General features: G+C 33.0%; 2 protein-coding genes and 1 long non-coding RNA gene across 3 annotated transcripts; 2 read left to right on the top strand and 1 right to left on the bottom strand.

The window, feature by feature from the left end:
* Nucleotides 1–934: 934 nt before the first annotated feature.
* Nucleotides 935–12,125, top strand: LOC139775088 (5-oxoprolinase). The gene is made up of 22 exons (XM_071710817.1): nucleotides 935–1,064; nucleotides 2,545–2,734; nucleotides 3,092–3,277; nucleotides 3,408–3,646; nucleotides 3,797–3,959; nucleotides 4,124–4,209; nucleotides 4,298–4,499; nucleotides 4,637–4,897; nucleotides 5,053–5,163; nucleotides 5,297–5,498; nucleotides 5,590–5,809; nucleotides 5,883–6,021; nucleotides 6,169–6,446; nucleotides 6,545–6,805; nucleotides 7,000–7,105; nucleotides 7,178–7,345; nucleotides 7,426–7,673; nucleotides 7,952–8,063; nucleotides 8,130–8,354; nucleotides 8,657–8,838; nucleotides 8,997–9,156; nucleotides 11,517–12,125. The coding sequence occupies exons 2-22, from the start codon at nucleotides 2,573–2,575 to the stop codon at nucleotides 11,736–11,738; spliced, it is 3,933 nt and encodes a 1,310-aa protein (XP_071566918.1). The 5' UTR covers nucleotides 935–1,064; nucleotides 2,545–2,572; the 3' UTR covers nucleotides 11,739–12,125.
* Nucleotides 12,126–17,120: 4,995 nt separating this feature from the next.
* LOC139775091 (cytochrome b-c1 complex subunit 7) lies at nucleotides 17,121–18,315 on the top strand. The gene is made up of 2 exons (XM_071710818.1): nucleotides 17,121–17,377; nucleotides 18,141–18,315. Exons 1-2 carry the CDS (start codon nucleotides 17,148–17,150, stop codon nucleotides 18,313–18,315), a joined length of 405 nt encoding a protein of 134 aa, XP_071566919.1. The 5' UTR covers nucleotides 17,121–17,147.
* Nucleotides 18,316–18,633: 318 nt separating this feature from the next.
* On the bottom strand, nucleotides 18,634–20,929 carry LOC139775090 (uncharacterized). The gene is made up of 3 exons (XR_011718732.1): nucleotides 20,554–20,929; nucleotides 19,877–20,092; nucleotides 18,634–18,765 (listed from the first exon to the last, which is right to left on the bottom strand). It is a non-coding gene; the product is annotated as an uncharacterized lncRNA (long non-coding RNA).
* Nucleotides 20,930–22,038: the final 1,109 nt, after the last annotated feature.

Genomic DNA, 22,038 nt, shown 5'->3' with positions numbered 1-22,038 from the left:
TTAAAAATCCTTAGAACGTTTTATCAGATAACTAAATTTTTTCATTGTGAAAGATAAATTAGTATTTTATCAGAAGCATTTTTGGTTACCTTTATTTGTTACCCTTCAATTGTGTTTTAATATATTAATGAAATAAAACATTAAATGTTTTATTTCATAGGGTTAATATATGAAGGGTTAATATATGTATAAGAAATATAATAAACGTATCTTTAAATTAATTCGTTAAATAATATTAATATTTAAGAGGTCTGGAATTATAAAAAGCTTAATATTGACAGTGTGTTATTTCTCAGAGAAATAATTAGTCGGTGAAATAAATGAAAATTTGTCTATGTTTCTTAATATATTACTTTTTGTTCACCCGATATATTGTCTGGTTGGTTTGTGCGCAGTCTCTTGATCAGTGATACTCATTGTGATCACTTTTGCATTACTTTTAATGTGATATATGTCCATAATCAAGGGTATATTTTATAACAATGTTAACTTTTAATTATGCTATGATTATTACATAAGTAAAGAATATTATTAATTTTCTCAAGAATCTTACATTGTTTGTTAAATAATTTCCAAATAAAAACGTAACCGAAAGAATAAGTCTATTTCAAAGAGAGCATGGCATCTTATCAAGTTAATATAAATTATGTTATATATTTTTTAATAATATATAAAATGTAGTAAAATGAAGTAAGGAAAGAAAATATATAATTTTCTTATTTATATTTTTATACAATATTTTTATATTGTTTATCATAAAATTTTCTTCAATCCAATTTCGTTTGCGTCACAAATGGAAATATAATAAATTTGCTTATTAATTCTAAATTAAAAATTACTGTGATTATTGTATTGTGTACAGCTGATGTATCGACTTACCATTTCTGTTTGAGAACCTTCATATGAAAACCTTGCTGTTGATGTTCCTCGTGCTCCCTCCTGTAGTCACAGTTCGCAGTTGCTCCAATGTCGTAGACCGGTGCTGTCGACATCGCTGTCGTGGAACGAATATCTAATATATAGTGTCAAGAAGATATTAGCGATACATTGCATTCAACGTTACGGTAATGTTATTATATTATAATAAAATTATCTATCATAACAGTAATTATTATCGACAGTGGAATTTGCCCGACGACGTATTGATGTAGGAATAACAGCTGGCATACGAATACCGAGCTATTTGCGCGCATATGCGAAAATATAAGTTATAAATTTCAACTCATTGCATTTTTATTTCTTTCTTAGAACGTTTTATTTTGTTTTTGCTCGCGGTTTTAAAGCCTGATTAATATCTTATTAACGTTATTACACGCTAAAATATCATGTTAAAAATGAAAGAAACCTTCAAAATCTTTTATCAGGTAATTAAATCTTCTCTTATGCGAGCGACATAATTAGTTTTTTATCAGAAGAGCCGTGCTTAATTCATCGTTGCGTATAGGTACTTGCTTTCGTATATAAGCGAGCGAATTATTGTTAAGTAAAATATGAATTATGTTTAAAATTTGACAAAACTGAGTTTATAGTTATTTATTACAACGTGTATATAAATTACAAGTCATTTATTACATTTTGTTATAATGTAATAGTATCATAGCAGTTTTAACTATATATGGGGTGCGAGCGAAATCAAGTGAGAACAATTTTCGTGTTAAAATAAATCGGAATTGTATAATTTTTTTCGTACTTTGTTTTCAAAATAAACAATTTTGAAAATCTATCAACTACAAGTGTACTTAATTATGCCTCCACGGATCTTGCGCTATAAACTGCTATTTTTGTTCGTGTTTATATGTTTGTGGACATCGGTAATATCACGATTTATTTTCTATAAGTCTTATCATTTTGCTTAGCTATTAGTTTCTGCTAAGTTTGGGGTGAAATAAACGAGCTACTTTCAGAGAGAGCATTTGCTCCACTTTTTGTATTATTCGTCTATGAGAGTGCCGATTCGGCTAACGTTGTCTGTGTAGTAGCGAGCTGCAGTGGATGCGTTATCGTCACAGGCTCTTAAAGCAAGAATCATATCAGTAAACTCCCTTGCTATCTTTCCATCGCGAAAACTTGGCAAAAACTGATAGCTAAGCAAGATTCTGGACCTCTGGACTGATAGAAAACAAATCATGTCGATGTCCACAAACATAAACACGAATAGAAATAATAATCCATAGCAAAATCCATTTGTTGAAACATAGTCAAGTATACGTGTATTTGATAGACTTTCAAAAATGTTTATTTTAAAAACAAAACTTTTTGAAAAAAAAATTATTCTACAATTTTGATTTTACTTTGACATGAGGAATTACTTTGTTCTCGCTTGTACTACAGAGAGAATCCTGTATATTACAATAAAAATTATACTATTGTAAGATATATTGTATTCTGTAAGAAAATTAAGCACAATAATAAATAATAAAATATTCTTTTGCGGCCTATATAAATTAATTGCAATAATAAATAAAGAAATATTTTAAAATTTACGTAAATTCTGAGAATTACTTTTGATAGTATAACAAATAAAATTTCTTTTTTTTTTATTAGTTTTACAGTTTTAGATTCACGGCCAACAATGGGAGATAAATTCCAATTCTCTATAGATCGTGGGGGTACTTTCACTGATATATACGCTAGATGCCCTGGAGGGAAAATCCGAGTTATGAAATTACTCTCGGTAGATCCTAGTAATTATAACGATGCGCCGACAGAAGGCATCCGTAGAATATTAGCAGAGGTATGTCAGAAATAATTAAATATTATAAAAAGATAATTTTACAATTTTTATATCATTTAGATCTTATTAACAAAAAAAAGTGTTATAATTTTTTTATCTACAACAATGAATTGCAGCCAGTAGTTGACAAGTATGTAATTTGTAAAACCGAAGCTATAGTAAAACTGTAAATTAAATAAATTGTATAAAAGTTGCGTGAAGAAATTTGTGAGCGAAGATATAAGATACGATAAGATAATATTAAATTGTATTACACAGAATAGCGTAATCCAATATTTTGTACAAAATATCTTATAAAATTCTTGAAATTATTTCTAACATATTATATATATATTACAAAATGTTTATTAATTTTAGGAAACTGACGTTAAAATGAATGGCACAATCGACACTTCGAATATAGGATGGATCAGAATGGGAACAACAGTCGCCACTAATGCGTTATTGGAAAGGAAGGGCGCGAAAATGGCGCTTTTAATAAATGAGGGTTTCATGGATCTTCTGTACATCGGTAATCAGTCCCGGCCAAATATTTTCGATTTGGTTCGTATAGTTGAATTCAACAGATACTTATGTTCAAAGCGTATATCGCTTTACCGTGAAATATATAGCGAAGAAATTTATAAGCGTATTAAATTTATCATTTGAATCATCTTTTGCTAAATATTTACAGGAGATAGCGATGCCGCAGGTTTTGTACAAATATGTAATAGGAGTAAAATGCAGGGTAATTCCTGCTCTGCCGGGAAGTTGTCGTATGGAAAACCAGTCGTGGCGAAGGGTAAAAGGTTCCACCGGCGAGGATCTGTTCGTTATTCAAGAACTTGATGAGGCACAATTGAAGGAAGATTTGAAAACACTTCGTAATTTGAAAATAGATAGTCTCGCTGTCGTTCTGGCACATAGCTATACGTTAGTAAATGCATCTGTTTGAATAAAAATTTTTTGTAACTAAAAATTTTTTAAAATTTTTAATTATTTTCTAGTACATTCTGTTTATAATTTGTTTGAATTTCAATCAGACATTTATTTTAATTCTGCTGTTATATTTTTACGATATAGTTATGCAGCTGACGAGATCAGAGTTGGCGAATTAGCGCGAGAAGCAGGTTTCTCACAAGTGTCTCTTTCACACGAGGTAATGCCAATGACAAGAATGGTTCCTAGAGGCTTTACAGCGTGTGCAGATGCTTATTTGACGCCACACATTAAAAATTATCTACAGGTAATGTTATCTTTATAATTATACATATATGTATATATAATTTGGATTACTTTATAATTACTTGTACAAAGTCATTTTCTCTTTCTCTCTCTCTAAAATAATAATTAAAATATATATTTAAGATACGAGTTTCTATTTCTAAACTATAATAAATAATTTTGTAGACTTTCTCTTCGGGATTTAAAGACAACTTGAAAGATGTGAACGTATTATTCATGCAGAGTGATGGCGGATTAACACCTATGAATTCGTAAGTCTATTTTTGGGGGTCATTTTTAAGGATTTTTCTTATTACTCTATAAAATTAAACAATATTTTGTTTTGTTGGCATATTAAAGTTTTAATGGATCACGTGCTATACTTTCTGGACCAGCTGGTGGCGTCGTTGGGTACGCGATGACGACTTATGGAAAGGAGACTAATCTACCAGTAATCGGGTTCGACATGGGCGGCACATCTACTGATGTAAGTCGATACGGAGGAAGTTATGAGCACGTTTACGAGAGCACTACGGCAGGCGTCGCTATACAAGCTCCGCAGGTATCTCTCTTTTTTAAAAATAAATATTATTATAATGTTTAAAATACATATTGAAATCTTGGTCCTTCCTAAAAAAATATTAAACTGCGTTTTCTCGTGAAGAGTGTATTTTGCTGAAATAAAAAATTGGGTTCAAGTTGGATGTCAATACAGTTGCGGCGGGAGGTGGGTCGATGCTTTTCTTCAGGTCCGGTCTCTTCGAAGTCGGACCTGAGAGCGCGGGGGCCCATCCTGGACCGGCGTGTTACAAAAAGGACGGTCCACTGACCGTAACGGACGCCAATCTCGCACTGGGTCGCTTACTGCCCGAATACTTCCCCCAAATTTTTGGCTCTGAGGAAAACGAGCCGCTCGACGTATCTCGTACGTTGAGTATGTTCACAAAACTTACCTACGAGGTAATCTCCTTTACACATTACACAAAAAAATATCTTTATAAAAATATATTTACATTTTAAATCTTATATTTTGTGAAAGAATAAACTTTTCTCTAAACATGAGAAAAGATTTATTGTATTACTTTGGACATACAAAATAACCGTATATGTTACAGATCAATGAATTTTTAAAGAAGGATGAAGCAATGTCGATCGATGAAGTGGCAATGGGGTTTATCAGAGTCGCGAATGAGACCATGTGCCGACCGATTCGCGCTCTGACTCAGGTACAGTTAAATCGAGCTTATTTTTTAGTCGACGTTCGTTTCTAGCTTTTGCTGTGACGCAACTGCATTATTATTAACACGATAACGCACCGTGATTGTTCTTAAATCAGCTTCAGTTTTCTTCTTGAGATAGGCAAAGGGCTACGATACTTCGCGTCACGTCCTGGCATGTTTCGGCGGTGCCGGAGGACAACATGCCTGTGCAATCGCTCGATCGTTGGGCATAAGTACGGTTTTTGTCCACAAGTATGCCGGCATTTTGTCAGCTTACGGAATGGCATTGGCAGATGTTGTTGAAGAGGCACAAGAACCAAGCGCCGAAACTTACAATCGCGGTGATTTATGATAACAGAGAATTCTCTTTCTCTCTCATTAATTATCTCTTGCGCGTTCCTTCATATTGATATTCTTTCCGCATTTCTACAGAAAACTTCGCCCGCTTGGATGATCGTTTGGACGCGATGGAAGCCAAAGTCAGAGGTAGACTTCGCGCACAAGGATTTGCTGATTCTCAAATAAAGACGGAACCATTTCTACACTTACGTTATGACGGCACTGATTGCGCTTTAATGTGCACCCCTACAAAAGAAAATTTAGCGAGCACCACAACTAGACACGGAGATTTTCTCACTACTTTTCTAGATAGGTAAGCGTTTGATTGGAAAGCAGTTCTCTTTTTAATTATACTTATTAACAAACTATTTTAAAATTATAATTAGGTATAAGACAGAATTTGGCTTTACGATACCAGACCGCAAGATTTTAGTCGATGATGTGAGAGTTCGAGGAAGTGGAAAAACTGAAATTCCTGAAGATCCCACATTACCTCCTTCACAAGCTTCGCCAAAAGCTGAAAAAGTTAGATAAAGAATGCAGATAATATGTTAAATAGTTATTAAACTATTTTTTCTTGTATCCAAATCAAATTTAATTTTTGAAACTTAATATTGAACTTTATTATCAATCAAAGATAGTTCAGAAATTTTGAAAATATGAATTTTCTAGACCACTATGGTGTACTTCGAAGGTGGCTATCAGGAAACAGAAGTCTATCAGTTACCTTTGTTATCCCCTGGAGATATTTTACGTGGTCCCGCCATTATTATGGATAGTTTGAGCACATTATTAGTGGAACCAGACTGTACTGCGGAAATCACTTGTCGCGGTGATGTAAAAATCACGATTGGGCAAGGTCGACGAACGAAAGTCACCACTGATCTCGATAGTATTCAGCTCAGTATCTTTTCGCATCGTTTTATGAGCATTGCTGAACAAATGGGTCGGTACGTACGTCAGTAAATAATTTCAACGTTTTAAATACAATAATTATTTTTACGGTGCTTTTAAAGATGATAATATATATTTTTTCAATTTTTGGCAGGGTACTTCAACGAACTTCAATCTCCACTAACATTAAAGAACGATTGGACTTTTCGTGCGCAATTTTTGGCCCTGACGGCGGTCTTGTTTCAAACGCACCTCATATCCCGGTGCATCTGGGTGCGATGCAAGAAACCGTGCAATACCAGATGAAAGCATTTAATGGAAAGTTCACGCCGGGAGACGTCATTCTCGCTAATCATCCATTAGCAGGCGGTTCCCATCTTCCAGATTTGACAGTCATCACGCCAGTATTTTACAGGTTTGTGCATTCCCTGCGTTCTGTATGAAAACAAATTTTAATGGACGGAAACGTTACACGAATCTTATTATAGACACGATGCTTTAACGAAAGGAGAAACATTGCTAATATTTTGAAGCTAAATATTTTAATTTTCTCTCTTATTTATTAAACAATTAGTAAGTATTTTGACAAAAATTTTATATGTATCATAGAGATGTGCCTGCACCGGTATTCTTCGTGGCCAGTCGTGGTCATCATGCTGATATCGGTGGTATCACGCCGGGCTCTATGCCACCTCATTCAACGAGCCTGAGTCAAGTACGAGAGAACATAGTTCCGTTTTGGATTTTAAAAGAATTGTGTACGTAAAAGTTGTATTTTTTTTTATAGGAAGGCGCCGTCTTTAAAAGTTTTCTGCTAGTACATAAGGGAGTATTCAGAGAAAAAGAACTAACGGATGCTTTGATGGCCCCAGGCAAAATACCGGGAAGTTCGGGGACCAGAAATCTCTCGAACAACATCAGTGACCTCAAAGCTCAGATCGCAGCGAATCAAAAAGTAATTTTTGATCATTCATTTAAATTCAATCAAATTTACATAAGTTAAATATACATAAAATATGATTACTTTTCTGTAAGGGTTTTCAACTGGTAAACGAACTGATTGATATATACAGTCTCGAGGTAGTTCAAGCATATATGGATTATATTCAACGCAATGCCGAAGTTGCCGTTCGAGAAATGTTAAGATCGATAGGTACGAGAATTAAAATGCAAAGAGGAAAAGAAACCGAAATCGATGCCGTCGATTACCTTGATAACGGTAGTCCCATCAAGTTACATGTGGATCTCGATATCAACAAGGGTGAAGCGGTTTTCGATTTTAGGTATGCTTTTAATTGATATTTGCCAGTATTTATGATAATCGTAATTTTGCTATTTAATTTTATCAAAGACTGGTCTTATTTATTATTGCTATACATTTCTCAACGCAATATATAACATTTCTTTGTTCTCTAAATAATAATCTTTAAAAAATACGATATAGTATTTTGCTACTTTTCTCATTGCTTTTTGAAAAATTCTATTTTATAATAATTTTATATGACATATTATAAATTGTAGTAATTTACAAGATATTTGAAGACAAAATCTAAATTTGCAGTGGAACAGGTTGTGAAGTATGGGGTAACTGCAACGCGCCGCGTGCCATAACTTTGTCTGCGGTAATTTATTGTTTGAGATGTATGGTGGGCCGTGACATACCATTAAATCAGGTACTGTCCTCTTGGATTTTCTTAGGGAAATCTAACAGTAGAATTGATCTCATTCCATTTCTGTAGGGTTGTTTGAAGCCTGTGAAAATAATTATCCCTAAGGGATCGTTACTCGATCCCTCGGATGATGCGGCGGTGGTTGGTGGCAACGTCTTGACATCTCAGCGTATTGTTGACGTAATCTTAGCAGCTTTCGAAATTTGCGCGGCGTCACAGGGTTGTATGAACAACGTAACTCTCGGCACTGAGGAATGGGGTTACTATGAGACAGTTGCCGGTGGCAGTGGAGCAGTAAGAAGAAGAGACTATAAATCTCAGATATATATTCGAGTCTTGAAATGAGTTTTAATTAATGAGTTATTTAAATAATTAAGAAAATAACGAGCTATCTAAAATAATTAATTGAGAAAAAAGATTTTTTTTTAATTTTATAGAATTAGAAGATATAGAAATAATAATTATTATCTTTCTGTACCACATAAAAGTTAATGTATATAAGATAAAAAAAGATATAACATCTTCCGTCTTATTTTAGCTTGGCGGTATATATATGGTATAGATATTTCTTTAGCAAACATATTTGTGTTCCTCAGGGACCGACATGGCACGGCAGAAGTACCGTTCACACGCACATGACCAACACGAGAATCACAGATCCAGAAATACTCGAGCTTCGCTATCCAATTATACTTAACCGCTTCTCTATTCGACCTGGAAGTGGTGGTAATGGAGCTTATATCGGTGGCGACGGTGCTGTGCGTGAAATGATATTTAGGTGATTAAACTTTTTTAAATCCCAAATTTCTATACATACCATGGACTATGGCTATTTGTATAAATTTTTCTTTTATTAAAAAATTATGTTATAAATAAAAAACAACTGTGTGCAAAAAATACTTTTACTTAAAAGTTTTTTTAAATATTTGTTCGCAGAGCTCCGATGACCTTATCTGTATTAACCGAGCGGAGAGTATATCATCCACCTGGATATAATGGTGGTGAGGATGGAGCATGTGGCTTAAATATTTTGGTGCGGGCTGATGGCAGACGGATCAATTTAGGCCCGAAGGCTGCCGTTCCAGTTTATGCGGGGGTAAGCAATTTTAAATAATATCTTTGGCAAAAACAATATATCTCACAGACTTTATTAAAAAAGCAATATGCTCCAAAGTATATTATAACAAGTTATAACAATTCATTATTTTACCATAATATAACATTAATTAAATTTATGCACCCTACAGTTTGAACTATATTAATTATAATACATATTGGAGAAAGTAAATTTTATAATTAAATAAAAGAGGTAATAAATCAAAATCTTATCAAATTTGATCTTAATACAAACTATGGATGCTTTATATACATAAAAATAAAACAATACTTAATTTTCGTAGAAAATGATTTGTATCAATTAATAAATAATGAATTGATACATATCTGTTTCTTCTGGAGAAAAAAAAATAAAATTTAACAAATGCGCAATTAAATTTAAAGGATAGCAGAGTGGCGAAGAAATGGTTTTTATAGTTTATGTTAGCTCGTAAAACTGTATCCCGGTAAAATAAGATCTGTTGTGTGCCACACTATGTTCATAGTGTGCGCGCAGCAAGAGGTAAAATAATTTCTTTTGCGGCGAATGTATGAGTATTATTAGATAGTAGGAAAAGGTCGCATGTGGACATTTAAAATTCTTAAAAACGGAAAACTTTCGATGTATCATTTTTTATCAAAACGAATACATGAAGAAACTTTTTTCAAAACTATGCAATTCTATAAGTCCGATGTAATCTGAGAGATTTATAGTTTTATTTCAAATTCAATATTATATACAGTCAAAAATTTAAAAAAATTATTTAGAAATAGATATGTCAAAGAGAAAGATAGTACATTTTTAAACATTTTATAAAAATTTAATAATATTTTATGTTCAACATAATATTTAACATTTGACTCGTACTTTTACATATGTATATCCTATCTAAAAAAAGGCATGTTAAATCGATACTCGCATCTCTCGTGTTATAAATTATAAGTTATAAATACTCATAAAATGCTATAAATGCTCTTTTAGCTAAATCTTCTCTTGTCAAACTTTTCTCTTGTTTTTATTTAAAAAAATGGAGTATTGTACATTTGGAAAAAATACATTTGGTTTTTATAATGTCTATTTTCTCAAGCAAAATAAAAAAAATTTAAGACAGGTCAAGTAAAGATAAAAAATAATAAAAAGAAAAAGCGATAGAAATTACACGAAACTACACTGTGCATATCAACTAACACCGAGCTTTGCAAAATTTCTTTTCGCATTTATCGGAGTATGAGAGTTTACGGCGGATGTGTATCCATGCACGTTTCCGCGAATATTTCAGTAGCAGTTAGCGCCAAGAGCATAACGATTACCATATACAGGTGTATATACCGGAATTTGCTAATTCTTTTGCCTTTCATTAGTGTATTATACTTGTCTTTGCAATTTACTCCTCGGTCTTTTTATTTAATCTGCCCTGCAATAAATTAAATAATTATCAAGAAAATTTTTACTTTTCGTTGTACTAAACAATATTTACATAGAAATTCTTTTAATAATTATCCTACCTTTAAAATGATAAATCCGTTTTATAATCAAGTAGTAAATATAAACATAATTTATTGTTCACATACATATCTAATAATTTTTTAAGACTCTCTATATATGTAAATGTGACTAACGTATTTTGCTTTTTTTGTGATTTGTGCTATAAATCTCGATTAATATGCGATTTGATTTTATGCCAAGGGTAAATGCAATTTTCCAAAAATTTTGATGACGTTATTTTGCGGCACGGTATTGCTTCAGAGTTTCGATGGAATAGTTTGCAGTGGTTTGGTCAAAAGTTGCACTGTGTACATAGCCGCGCCCACATGCAAAAACTCGTAGCAGCGTAACGTGACTGCTTCTCGGTCCTGGTTATCTCTTCCCGCTGCATTTAATAATTATAAACTCGTAATTTAATAATAATAAATTCAACAGTCGTCGGTTGTCTGAAATATTGTATGTATATGTCTTTGTACCCGTCAAACCATATTAAATATTAAAGCGCGCGCGGTAAACAATTATGACGGAGTATATCTTTATTTGTAATAGCATTTAATATACAACAGTAATACAAATTATAAAATAGACAGCAGCAATTATTATTTATACATTTTATGTAACACACCCGTTTTATCTCAAATATATATAATGGAATTATATAAAATAAAATTATAAAATATATGTGCCAATTTAAAGAAAATTAAGTACTTAAAAATTGTATTAATTAAAAAAAGAACGTAATCTTTTAAGACATAAATTGCCTCTTAGCTTATTTTGGTATTACCAATATGATATTTTCATTTTAATAACATGCAATTATTGTTATTACGAAAGTTTAGCTAACAATTTCTCATCAAGTTTCAATTTCTTCACAGGATAAGTTTATTATGGAAACTCCAGGTGGTGGTGGTTATGGTTCCGTTTACGAAGAGAAGCAAATTGAGAGATCTTCAATCTGTTTGAAAACTTATGATTCTCAACATTTAAAAACAAGATCTGCATCAAAATACAAAGATTCAAAATCTAACAGCAGTCTGCATAGTTTTACAGAACGCGGAAGTGTATTTGAGTACCGTATGGCCCAGGAATCGGTTTAATAAAACTCACAATTATTATCATAAACGCGACGAATTTTAGTATAGAAAACGTATCTCGGAAAAAACGAATAAGTTGCAATAGTAGATTTACGCTTCAATGCATAAATTTTTATTAATTTATAAACAACATTTTTATACATAAATAAAATATTTTTTTTATTAGTAACATTATCTGTTTTAAATCAAATCATATTTGTTCAAAATTATATCTTGTTTTTAATTATATCATTGCAAAATTGTTAAGAAATGTTATTTACTGTCATATTTTATTGTGTTAATAATATTTATATTAATATGCGTTTATAAGTATATACATATTGTTATGTATTATTGTATTAAGCATTATATACATATATACATTTTAATAAAGATGTTGCCAAATTCTAATTTTGTATATCACTATATTTATATTTATAATCTTTTTAGTACTTCTCGTGTAATCCCGGCTCCTATTTTAGTTTTTGCCATTCAATTGGTACCATCACTTCCAAGTCGATTGATTCGCATTCTCGAGAAATCGTCAATTCCTAGAGAAATCGAATTTCTCTTTGCTATGGTTAATTTCCTCAATTTGCCAATCCGTTCGATTTGCAGGTGCAAGATGGCTGCCGTTTCATTTCCGGCAGGAGTAATTATTGACCGAAATGTCACTATGCTGACCTACATAGCAGTGGAATTATGATTGCATTTCCATAAAACGTTGTCCAAGATATTCTAACACTTTGTTAACGAAAGATTTTCCTTTCGTAAGTTTTCATGTGAAATATGATAATAGAAATATGCGAAATATCTGAAATACGTTTGTATTATTCTTGTAAAATTATTTATATGTTTTAGGGGTAAATAAATATAAATATTAAATTTCATCAAACAAAAACATATTACAATTAAATATAGAGAAATGTCATCTTTAGTCAGACTGGATCTTGATAGCCTACAAATATATTAAAGTATATTTCATGAAATTTTCAACATATTTGTAATTATACTATGTTTTATTATATTTTATTAATTGTAAATGCTTCACAACGATACGCACGGCATAGCACAATACACAATTAAAAAGATTAATAATAATTGTATTAAATATATGCAATACATTTTTAAGAGAAGATTCGTTGCTGTCAAAGCTTTTCAATTTTTAAGAAAAAAATTAATAAAAGTAAAACAATATAAATTAATTTTAGTTCTTACAAAAAATTTAATTAGACTTTTATATAAAATAAGTATAAAAAGAACTTATATCTAACCATACAAATTTTTAACTGTTTTATAAGCTCAAGTTTTTTATTACCTTCTATTTTCAAAATTGTAAAATAAAAAACAGAATCAAAGCTCAAATACCGGTATTTAAGTGACTTGTAAAGCTTCACCTGCAATTTAAACAACATGAATGAGCTTCTGATGTCATTGATACGTACGTAACGAGGAAAATCTCGCTTTTTCAGAGATAGTGAATTTTCTTTGAACGTTTGCGAAAATTGCTGCTGCTGTTGCTGCTCTGGGAGAGCATGCAGCTACAGCTGATTAACGCTTTGAAATTCCAACTCGAGAGTCAATCCCCATTTTATTGATGCTGTAGAGAAACTTTCCTGTGTCGCCTTTTGCACATGTTTTTTATTTTGCTTTTCTTTCATATGCACGGAGAGAATTTTTTCTTAAATTTATAATTGAGAATGAAAGCAAAGGAGCTTTCAATTTTATTGTTTTATTTGTAGAGAATTGTATCACGCGCGGCGCATCTTTATTCTATGCAAAGTACAGAATTTTATCGCATTATTATTTGTACAATGTACATTTATGCAAATTATCTTATTAAGAAATAAAGATAAGAATTTAAGATCAAGAAATTGGAGCATTAATTTATCATGATTTTTATGAATAATATAATAAAGATTATATTTATGCGTTAATCAATTTTTCAGTTAAATATATATATATATATATAACATTAGTAAGATTTTATGAGTAGACATACTTATGTTCTTAATTTAAGCGTAAACATATCGAGAGAGTAGCACCGTAAACTGTGCCGTAATTAAATCCACATAATTTAAACATTTCTAATGTATTATAGAACTATAACTATAGAAGATATACGAAACATGTTACAAAATTGATAAATAAGAAAACATAATTTATGCACTTAAACCTTTGATTCAGTTGCATTTTAGTTGAATGATACTTCTCGCAGTATACTTGCATCCCAAATTTTACTCAATGGCGAGGAAATAATGGCGAATAAAACTGAAAGGACGCGTTCTTCGATGAAAGTATCCTTTTCACGATAATATATATCATACTGGTTCGGAGGGGGGAGGGGGAGCGATTACTCCCGCCACCAAATAAAAGCGAGGCAGAACGCAGAAGATAGTGTCGCTCGTAAAAAAAAGGGCGAGACCTGTATCCGCGACGAGAGTCACTATCGATCGACATTTCGCTACGGGATGAAAATCGAAGTAGATACTTCGAGGAGAGACAAAAGCGCGCGGTACACAAAAATTTCCGAATAAGTTTTACGGTGCATGAGGTTCTTACGAAGATCGCGCTACCGGAAATCGGCACTATTCTCGAGAGGAGTCTCATCTCATCGAGATTTCGCAATTTGAAACTCTTACAGCACATCGCGTTCTTTATGGATGCAAGAGTTTCTTCTTGACTTCAGTTCCTTGCCAGTGGATTAGGATAATGTTTTCTTCTCCACTCTGTGCTGTTCGGCGATCGTATAAAGCTATAATACTGGATACGCGGTATTATTGGAACGCGATTCCTATTTTACAGTTTTATCACTCTAACAGAAATTACGATGCGTGAAGTTTAATGTTCTGAATACGGCCATAATAAAAAGATGAATAATGTCTATGTTGAAAAAAGATGCATTGTTTAAAATATTTAAAAATTGCAAAAAGTATCCAAATTTCATAAACGCGAACAGCTTAGTGTACAAAGTTAATTTTAAGAGTTTGAGAATTTGTGGATGTATCAATGTTCCTAGAATTAAGAAATAATAATTCTGTTTTGTTATAGAAATTGCTGCACATTCAATATATTCCAAAATTGTAACTATAATTTATTCGATTTGCAAAAAGAAACGCATAATTTCATAACTGTACATAATATAAATGTCAAAATTTTAGGAATTGTATTTACACTTATATATAATTTAATTTTCGTGGATATTTTGCGATATGTCTAATTACGCTGCAACATAGCCGGACATAAAATATCAAAAAGTTTCGTCACGTAGAGCGTTATGTGGAGGCGTCGCAACTATACAACTCATCAGAGCGCATTGAGCAGGACATGAGATGCAGAGCGGAAGTGTTTTCTCTGTTTAAAACGGTCCTGACGGTTGAACATCACGTTTTGGACATTCAGAAAATTACATGCGCGTACGCAGTTTGATATATATGAATTACACGATGAAAGCGCGAAAAAGCATATGAAAAGGTAATATATCTAACAAAAAGATGCATTAAAAAATGCAACGACTTGCATAAAGGATCATCGGCGATGAATCAGCGCATTCGCGATTCCCAGCAAGTACACAAGCAGAAATTTATCCAGTGTTCTGTGCTATGATCAACTCACAGTAACCGTAATTATTAATTCAATGATTAATAGAGGAATATCTGTCTACTATGAAAATAATTATTTACAATGCCATTTAAATGTCGCCTTTAATACAGTCATCCACTTTTAATATCCATCAATTTCATTTTAAACTTTTTGTGCACAATCAATTTTTTTAATTCGTGGAATTAGACAAATTTAATGGAATTAGATATAAATTTTCAGTAACTGAACTGATCAGTTTAGCCTATGTTCAGAAAAAATTCGGTTCAAATTTGCCAAGGAGAATCCATCTAAAATTGAAACCGGAACTTCTGTGATATCCTGTATGCACGCTGCATACAAAGGGTAGCACATCGAAGGGCGACGTTGCTTCATGAATACGGTTGTAGTCACGCGCGCGTTCTTGTAGAAGTTATGCGAGGAATATACGCACCGACGATAGCTGTCCCGGTTCCATCTCCGGCATAAATCACCGGCAACAGCTCACAACAAAAACGCGGAAGAACCATGTGTAGTCGTTTTGCCGCCTTCGCATTCGATTTTCGTGACTCAGCTCTATCCTCTTTTGCGTAACGGTGTTGTCTCCAACAACAGTGATAATGCGTTGAAAGTGCTTCTAAGGCTCTGTTGTCGTTAAACATATTATTCGCATCTCGTACACACTTGCAGAGTCATTCTTATCCCTGATTTTTAAATATATAGAGATAAGTAATCTTTATCTTTTTTTTCTCTCTTTCTCTCTCTCTTTTCATCGTGCTATTTTTAATGAGTCTCCATTAGTGTTAAAGTACAATCATAATTACGACAGTGGAAAATAATTCCAAAATACCCTCATAACATACGTATATACATTTAAGTTATAGATACTAATCTATGAAAATGTATCTTTTGTTATTTTATTTTGTGAATTTTATATTTCTCAATGCATTTAGCTTACTTTAAATAAAAACTCGATTTTACGTTCAATTTTAACTAAAGTATACAGTTTTAAAGAATACACTAGTCTCTATTCGTATCTTTATTCATGCTATTAATGAAAATTATGCGTAGCTGACGTCTACACAAAAATTGGCGTAGCAAGACTTGCGGAAACTAGGACAGTGTTATGGATGTTACTTTAATATGCGTCAGGATAATGTAACAACGATACGAAAATCGACCAGGATGCTCGCAAAAGCATTGTTACGCGGATGACTTCCACACGGTCGGCTTTTTTCTTCGTTTTGCTCCTTTTTTCTTCATTTTCCGGCTATTCGACAAAGTGTCTCCGGTATAGCTTTATTTTTGCGAGGTTTTGCAGTTTTTCGATCCGCTTCACTTTCAACTATAATCACATCGCAAGTCCGTTTTCACAAAAAAGCAAGAATTATAAAGAGGATGCAGGAAAATATAACGACACACTCATTGTCAGTGGCACAGAAGTATTTGGAAAATATGCTGATATTTTTGATACTTCTTTACAATCCCAGTTAATCGTCGCTATTGCTGCACAAACACTAAATATATGGGTGTACTACAACTAATGTATGAGCTCTCTTTTTAAACAAGTCTACAATTAATTAAGGAATGAAAAATAATTTTATCGATTTCTATATTACGATATAGATATCTATGTATATCGTACGATATATCTATGAAAGAAATTAGTTGAAGACAGTATCATATACAAAATGATTTCCATATATGTGAAGGATGGAAACAATTGAGAGATGTGTGATCTTCATTTGAATCTCTATTAAAAGTTAATGTGCAATCGTTATTATTATAAGGAGGTTAAAGTTTTAATACGTGTTGTACAAGTGGATTTATGGATTTCCGAGAACGTCGTCCAACATGAAATTTCCTTGGACATTAATGAAAAATCTGAAGTTACCTAGGTGGAATTTTGTACAAAATGATTGTGGACAGAGCTGGCAATTCACTTTGAGAAAATTAGTGTTTAATTTGTCGGGATACAACAAATACGGGCTTTACACACACGACATCATCTATTATGACGATCCCGTCGTAAGCGAAGCACTGCGTCGAATACCAGAAGAGGTACTGGATGCCAGAAATTTCAGGTATAATGAATTTAATGTAGATCCCAATAATAATTCACTAATAAAAGCAATCTAATAATAAAAGCAAAAGTTATCAATATTTATAGATAACTATATAAAACAAAGAAAATATACAAAGAACATAAAGAGCATATTTTTATACGTGTTATAAATACACAAGAAAATAGAAAGAAGAAAAAGTTCTCTAATTTTCTCTAATATTTAATAAAGTAACTACATTGCAATCAGATATGATTTTACCTTAATAAATGAGATTTAATTGAAAAGACTCTGTCAACTTTAAATTAATATTTGTGTTTTCAAGTTAACTGATGTAAAAGATTTGCTGAGCACAGCATGGTGTTTCGCAGTTACACATAGATTCTTTATAATTTATAATGCATATGTAATTATGTGCCGGTCGGACGGGAATGACGTCGGACGCAGCGCATCGCATTACGCTTCAAAGAACTTAAGACGCCTCTTTCATTAAGTGCTAAATTCGCTTAACGAGGTTTCTTAATTTGAGACTTGGTTAGCATTCGCGATAGCGTTCTACGAGCAACTTACGCGATGGGGTCGCCCTACTTCCGGCATTCGCGTTTTTCTATGGCCGGTCTCGGAAATTTTCACCGTCTGCAAATTAACGCGAGAGATTCCTGTACTCGTTTTTACGTTTACAAACCCCGAGAATATTCTGCGACTACGCATCAGTTGATTTTCCCGTTATGCCACTCAGGCGCTTCTCGAACGAAGGCACGTAACAGTTTTGCATGCTTTGCAGGCTCATACGCGCTATACAACTGAGTTTCCTGAAGATATATCTACCCAGGGAGAAATGGGTCACGTACGAGCAGGATATAGAGTATCGATACCTCGGTCCGTATATGGAGGAGATCCAAACTGAGCAAGCTGAGATAAACGAATTTGATTACCACAATTACAGAGATAGTGATTGACCAGCTAGTGAAGTGAAATAAGGGAAGGTTTCTATAATCCTCTCGATATATACATATATTATTGAATTAAATGTGAAAATGCTGTTATAAGTCAATTTCATGTGAAGGAAATCTGTTAATAATAATTAAGTAAAAAAAATGTAATATTCTATATTATTAAAACAGTTCTAAAGAATAAAAATATCTTAAAAAAGCCATTATTTAAATAATATGTATGTTGATGTATAGATGCAAGTTTCCCAAATAATATTAGAAATAAAATATCCTATTAAATGAACATATATGTTTAAGAGATCGTATAGATTAAAATGTTTTATTTTACTGGTATGCCAAAATTTATTCACATATTTCTTCCTTTCATTTGCGTTTTCATTTTGTTACTTGCAAATTTGACTTCAATTATCACTTTAGGTCCAGAGGTGGTTAGCAGTTGAAAGTTGTTGTTTCAACCTGCAAGTAAGTATAGTGTTAGTTGTTAGAAGTGAAACTTCGGGATTCACGAACTAAACATCAGATGTGAGAGGTCAACCGGTTGACTGATTCTCAAACACCGAGCGTTAACTATTCTGTGATAGCTTGTTTACGTTGCGGTGTATTTTATCTCGTGGTTTTTAGAAAAATAGAACTCTGTCAGTGAATATCAATGTGATACAAGTCTAATCATTTATTATATGTATCGTACTTTAAAGTTAAATAAACTAAATTTTTTACTTTTATATATTTTTAAATCAGTTTAAATGCAATTAATATATAAATAATAATGTTTATATATGCAATAAATTTTTTCTAATATTATACATTACGTAATTATACCTAATAAATAAGTACCATTTTGTTTTTAATTGGTTCAGATCTTACAATCGTAAATTTAGAATAAGAATTGTTATCGCAATAGTTGAAAGTTGAAATAGATGTTTTTTTCAATGAAAAAAGCTATAACATTGAGAGCCCTTTAATTTGATCGATGTCGAAAACATATCTGAATGCAATATGCAATTTATAGCCCGACAAATTTATAGCGCATCACATTTCCTCCATTTGCATGCGCATGTTACATCGAGAAACGCATAATTCACGGATTTGTTTACGCGAAATTTACGACGAATGGAAAGAAAAACTTAACTTCGCTTTGCATAGCATAATAAATCGACGTATATCGTCATTGCATTGATTTCCGCACTTTTGGACTTCCCGTTTTTGCAAATCAGAAAATTGTTGTTTCACATAAACGATGTACTTTCATTCTGATAAACTCATTTCCGATAAAGTTTTAATTATTTATATTGTTCATTTTTAGCACATACATATTCTTATTTTCGTTATATTTTATTCGTTATATTTTATTGTCTTACATCTTTCTTACATGTACATTTAGAATCTTTTATTTTAATTTTAATGACATCTTTTTCTAATCAGTTTGAAACACGCTCTAGATAGTCTCTTTATACTCTTTTATAGATTTTGCGGTTTTTATTAATTATTTACATCAGCGATATAATTTTTTGTTAATAATATATGTTCTTTGAGGACTTTGCTCAGAATATAAATAAGTCTACCTTACCCGTTCGATCTCTCTTTCACAAGAAATATCTTCTCGAGGCACGTCGATCTTCTCGCAGCGAACTTTTCTTATTTCTGGTCGACAGAAGTTTCGCAATTTTCCATAATTTTTTTTCCCTTGCAAGGGAGCGAAGACATCCTGATATCCGAGTCCATTTAACGTTCGATCGGGTGTTGGCGAATTACTGTTCCAGCGCGGCAGCGCGAGCGTCTAGGTCTGCGTTTAGGGTTTCCCGTGAGGAAAGAGTTAATCGCAGTAACGCACGACTAGCGTCGACTTTACGAGTTAAAGCGAGTCGTAAAAAGTTCGTCGCCGTGGTTCCCGCACTCTTATCCCGAGTTACCCAATACTTGGTAGTTCGCGTTCTGAATTCTTTATGATTTCGCGAGCCTCGCGGAAATGCCCCACGAATGAAAACGCGAAAACGCGTTTACGTTTGTCGCCGATAGGAGTATAGTATTCACGGTGCACCTCTTCTCGCGCGAATGGTTTTGCATAAATTCAAAAGCTACATCAGTGTGTATGCCGTCACAATTCTTTTACTTCGCACTTCAGATTACGAGCAATTTAACGAATAAAATCAATTTGTCGCTATCTGATTTTTACGATTCAACTATATTTATTATTATATAATAGATTCGTTAAATTTTGAAATTTTTATTCGAAAATTTTCTTACTTGACTGGTCGCTATCAATCCGTGGTTGATGATGCTGGGAACTTCTCGGAGTGGCTATATACGTCATCGGGCGTTCCCCAAGGCTCTGTGCTCGGGCCACTTTTATTCTCTCTGTTTATCAACGATATAGGAGGGGTATTACTGCATGCACTTCATATGTTATTTGCCGATGACATTCAGGTTTATCTCTCATGGCCAACATCCGTCATAGATTGGATTAATCTCTAGGGATGCAAATGCTATTTTTAATTATGCAGAATCTAATGGTCTGAAACTTAATCCGTCCAAATCGAAGGTGATGATTTATGGCAGTAATGCTTACGTCAGGAATATTGACCTTAGCCTTCTACCTCCCATTACGGTAAACCAGGTACCTATCCCTTTTGTTAGTGAAGTGAGGAACTTGGGAGTTGTTTTTACGCTCACTCTGTCCTGGAAGAAGCACATTTCGCATGTATCGCAGAAATGCACGGTGCGTTGTACAGACTAAAATTTAACAGAAACTCTATATCCACCGAATTAAGAATTAAATTGGTAACGACGTTGATTATGCCCCATGTAGATTACTGCTGCCTCGTCTATCACGGTTTAAGCAATGAGTTGAACACGAAGCTGCAGAGACTTGTAAATTGCTGTGTACGTTACATTTTTGATCTCAAACGTGATGAACATATTACATCGTACAGGCGTCGGCTGGGGTGGCTCTCGGTTGAGAATAGGAGATTGTATTTTCTTGGCTGTCAGGTTTATCGTATCTTGTTCCTGCATTCTCCAATCTACCTGAGTGAGCTTTTCACTTCGCCCGACTCATCGCTTAGGATATCCGAACGCCTTACTAGTTCGTCGCAGACTTTTCATATACCGCTTTGTAGAACCGCAACATATTGGAACTCTTTTCGTCTTTCTGCAATACGTTTTTGGCATTCTCTTCCTAACAACATAACATCTGCACCCTCTCTTCCCTCCTTCAAAAACCTCCTCCGCATGTATTTATTTGCACCCGAATCTGGTTAACGCATTGGCTTCTTGGTTATCGGTGCGTATTCAGTGGTGCATTAGTATCACTACCTAGTTATATAATGTAGTAGTTGCGTTGTACGTATATTTATAGTTATATTAGTTAAGGTTTATATTATGTATCATTATCAAGTCTACATACAGGCGGTTACCTTAGCTCGAGTTATATTAAGAGTCATCATATTTACACTAAGTTACATCTTGCTTTTTCTTTTTCTTTTTGTTGTGCTTCAGTTTTTAAGTATATTGGATGCATTACAATGGTCCATTGTAGTGCATTCAAAGTTTCTTGCGTTTTATCTATGTATCTGTGATTTTGATCTTTGCCCTTTAGCAGATGTTTGGGCATAAATAAATTCAATCAATCAATCAATCAATCAATCTCTCTCTCTCTCTCTCTCTCTCTCTCTCTCTCTCTCTCTCTCTCTCTCTCTCTCTCTCTCTCTCTCTCTCTCTCTCTCTCTCTTT

This window comes from Temnothorax nylanderi, unplaced genomic scaffold (assembly GCF_030848795.1).
Source record: "Temnothorax nylanderi isolate EJ_2023f unplaced genomic scaffold, tnyl_v1.0 TNYL_tig0092_pilon, whole genome shotgun sequence".
In the NCBI taxonomy this organism is placed as follows: Eukaryota; Metazoa; Arthropoda; class Insecta; order Hymenoptera; family Formicidae; genus Temnothorax; species Temnothorax nylanderi.
Note: the sequence above shows the minus strand (reverse complement) of the source record. Positions and strands in the feature narration are given on the sequence as shown.

What these genes read in the sequence shown, in the direction of transcription:
- LOC139775088 (XM_071710817.1), top strand. Translation starts at nt 2,573, where the DNA reads ATGGGAGATAAATTCCAATTCTCTATAGATCGTGGGGGTACTTTCACT. An exon ending in ATCACGCCAGTATTTTACAG is followed by an intron (nt 6,806 to 6,999) that starts GTTTGTGCATTC and finishes TATGTATCATAG; the next exon opens with AGATGTGCCTGCACCGGTAT. An exon ending in AGATCGCAGCGAATCAAAAA is followed by an intron (nt 7,346 to 7,425) that starts GTAATTTTTGAT and finishes CTTTTCTGTAAG; the next exon opens with GGTTTTCAACTGGTAAACGA.
- LOC139775091 (XM_071710818.1), top strand. Translation starts at nt 17,148, where the DNA reads ATGAAATTTCCTTGGACATTAATGAAAAATCTGAAGTTACCTAGGTGG. An exon ending in CTGGATGCCAGAAATTTCAG is followed by an intron (nt 17,378 to 18,140) that starts GTATAATGAATT and finishes CATGCTTTGCAG; the next exon opens with GCTCATACGCGCTATACAAC.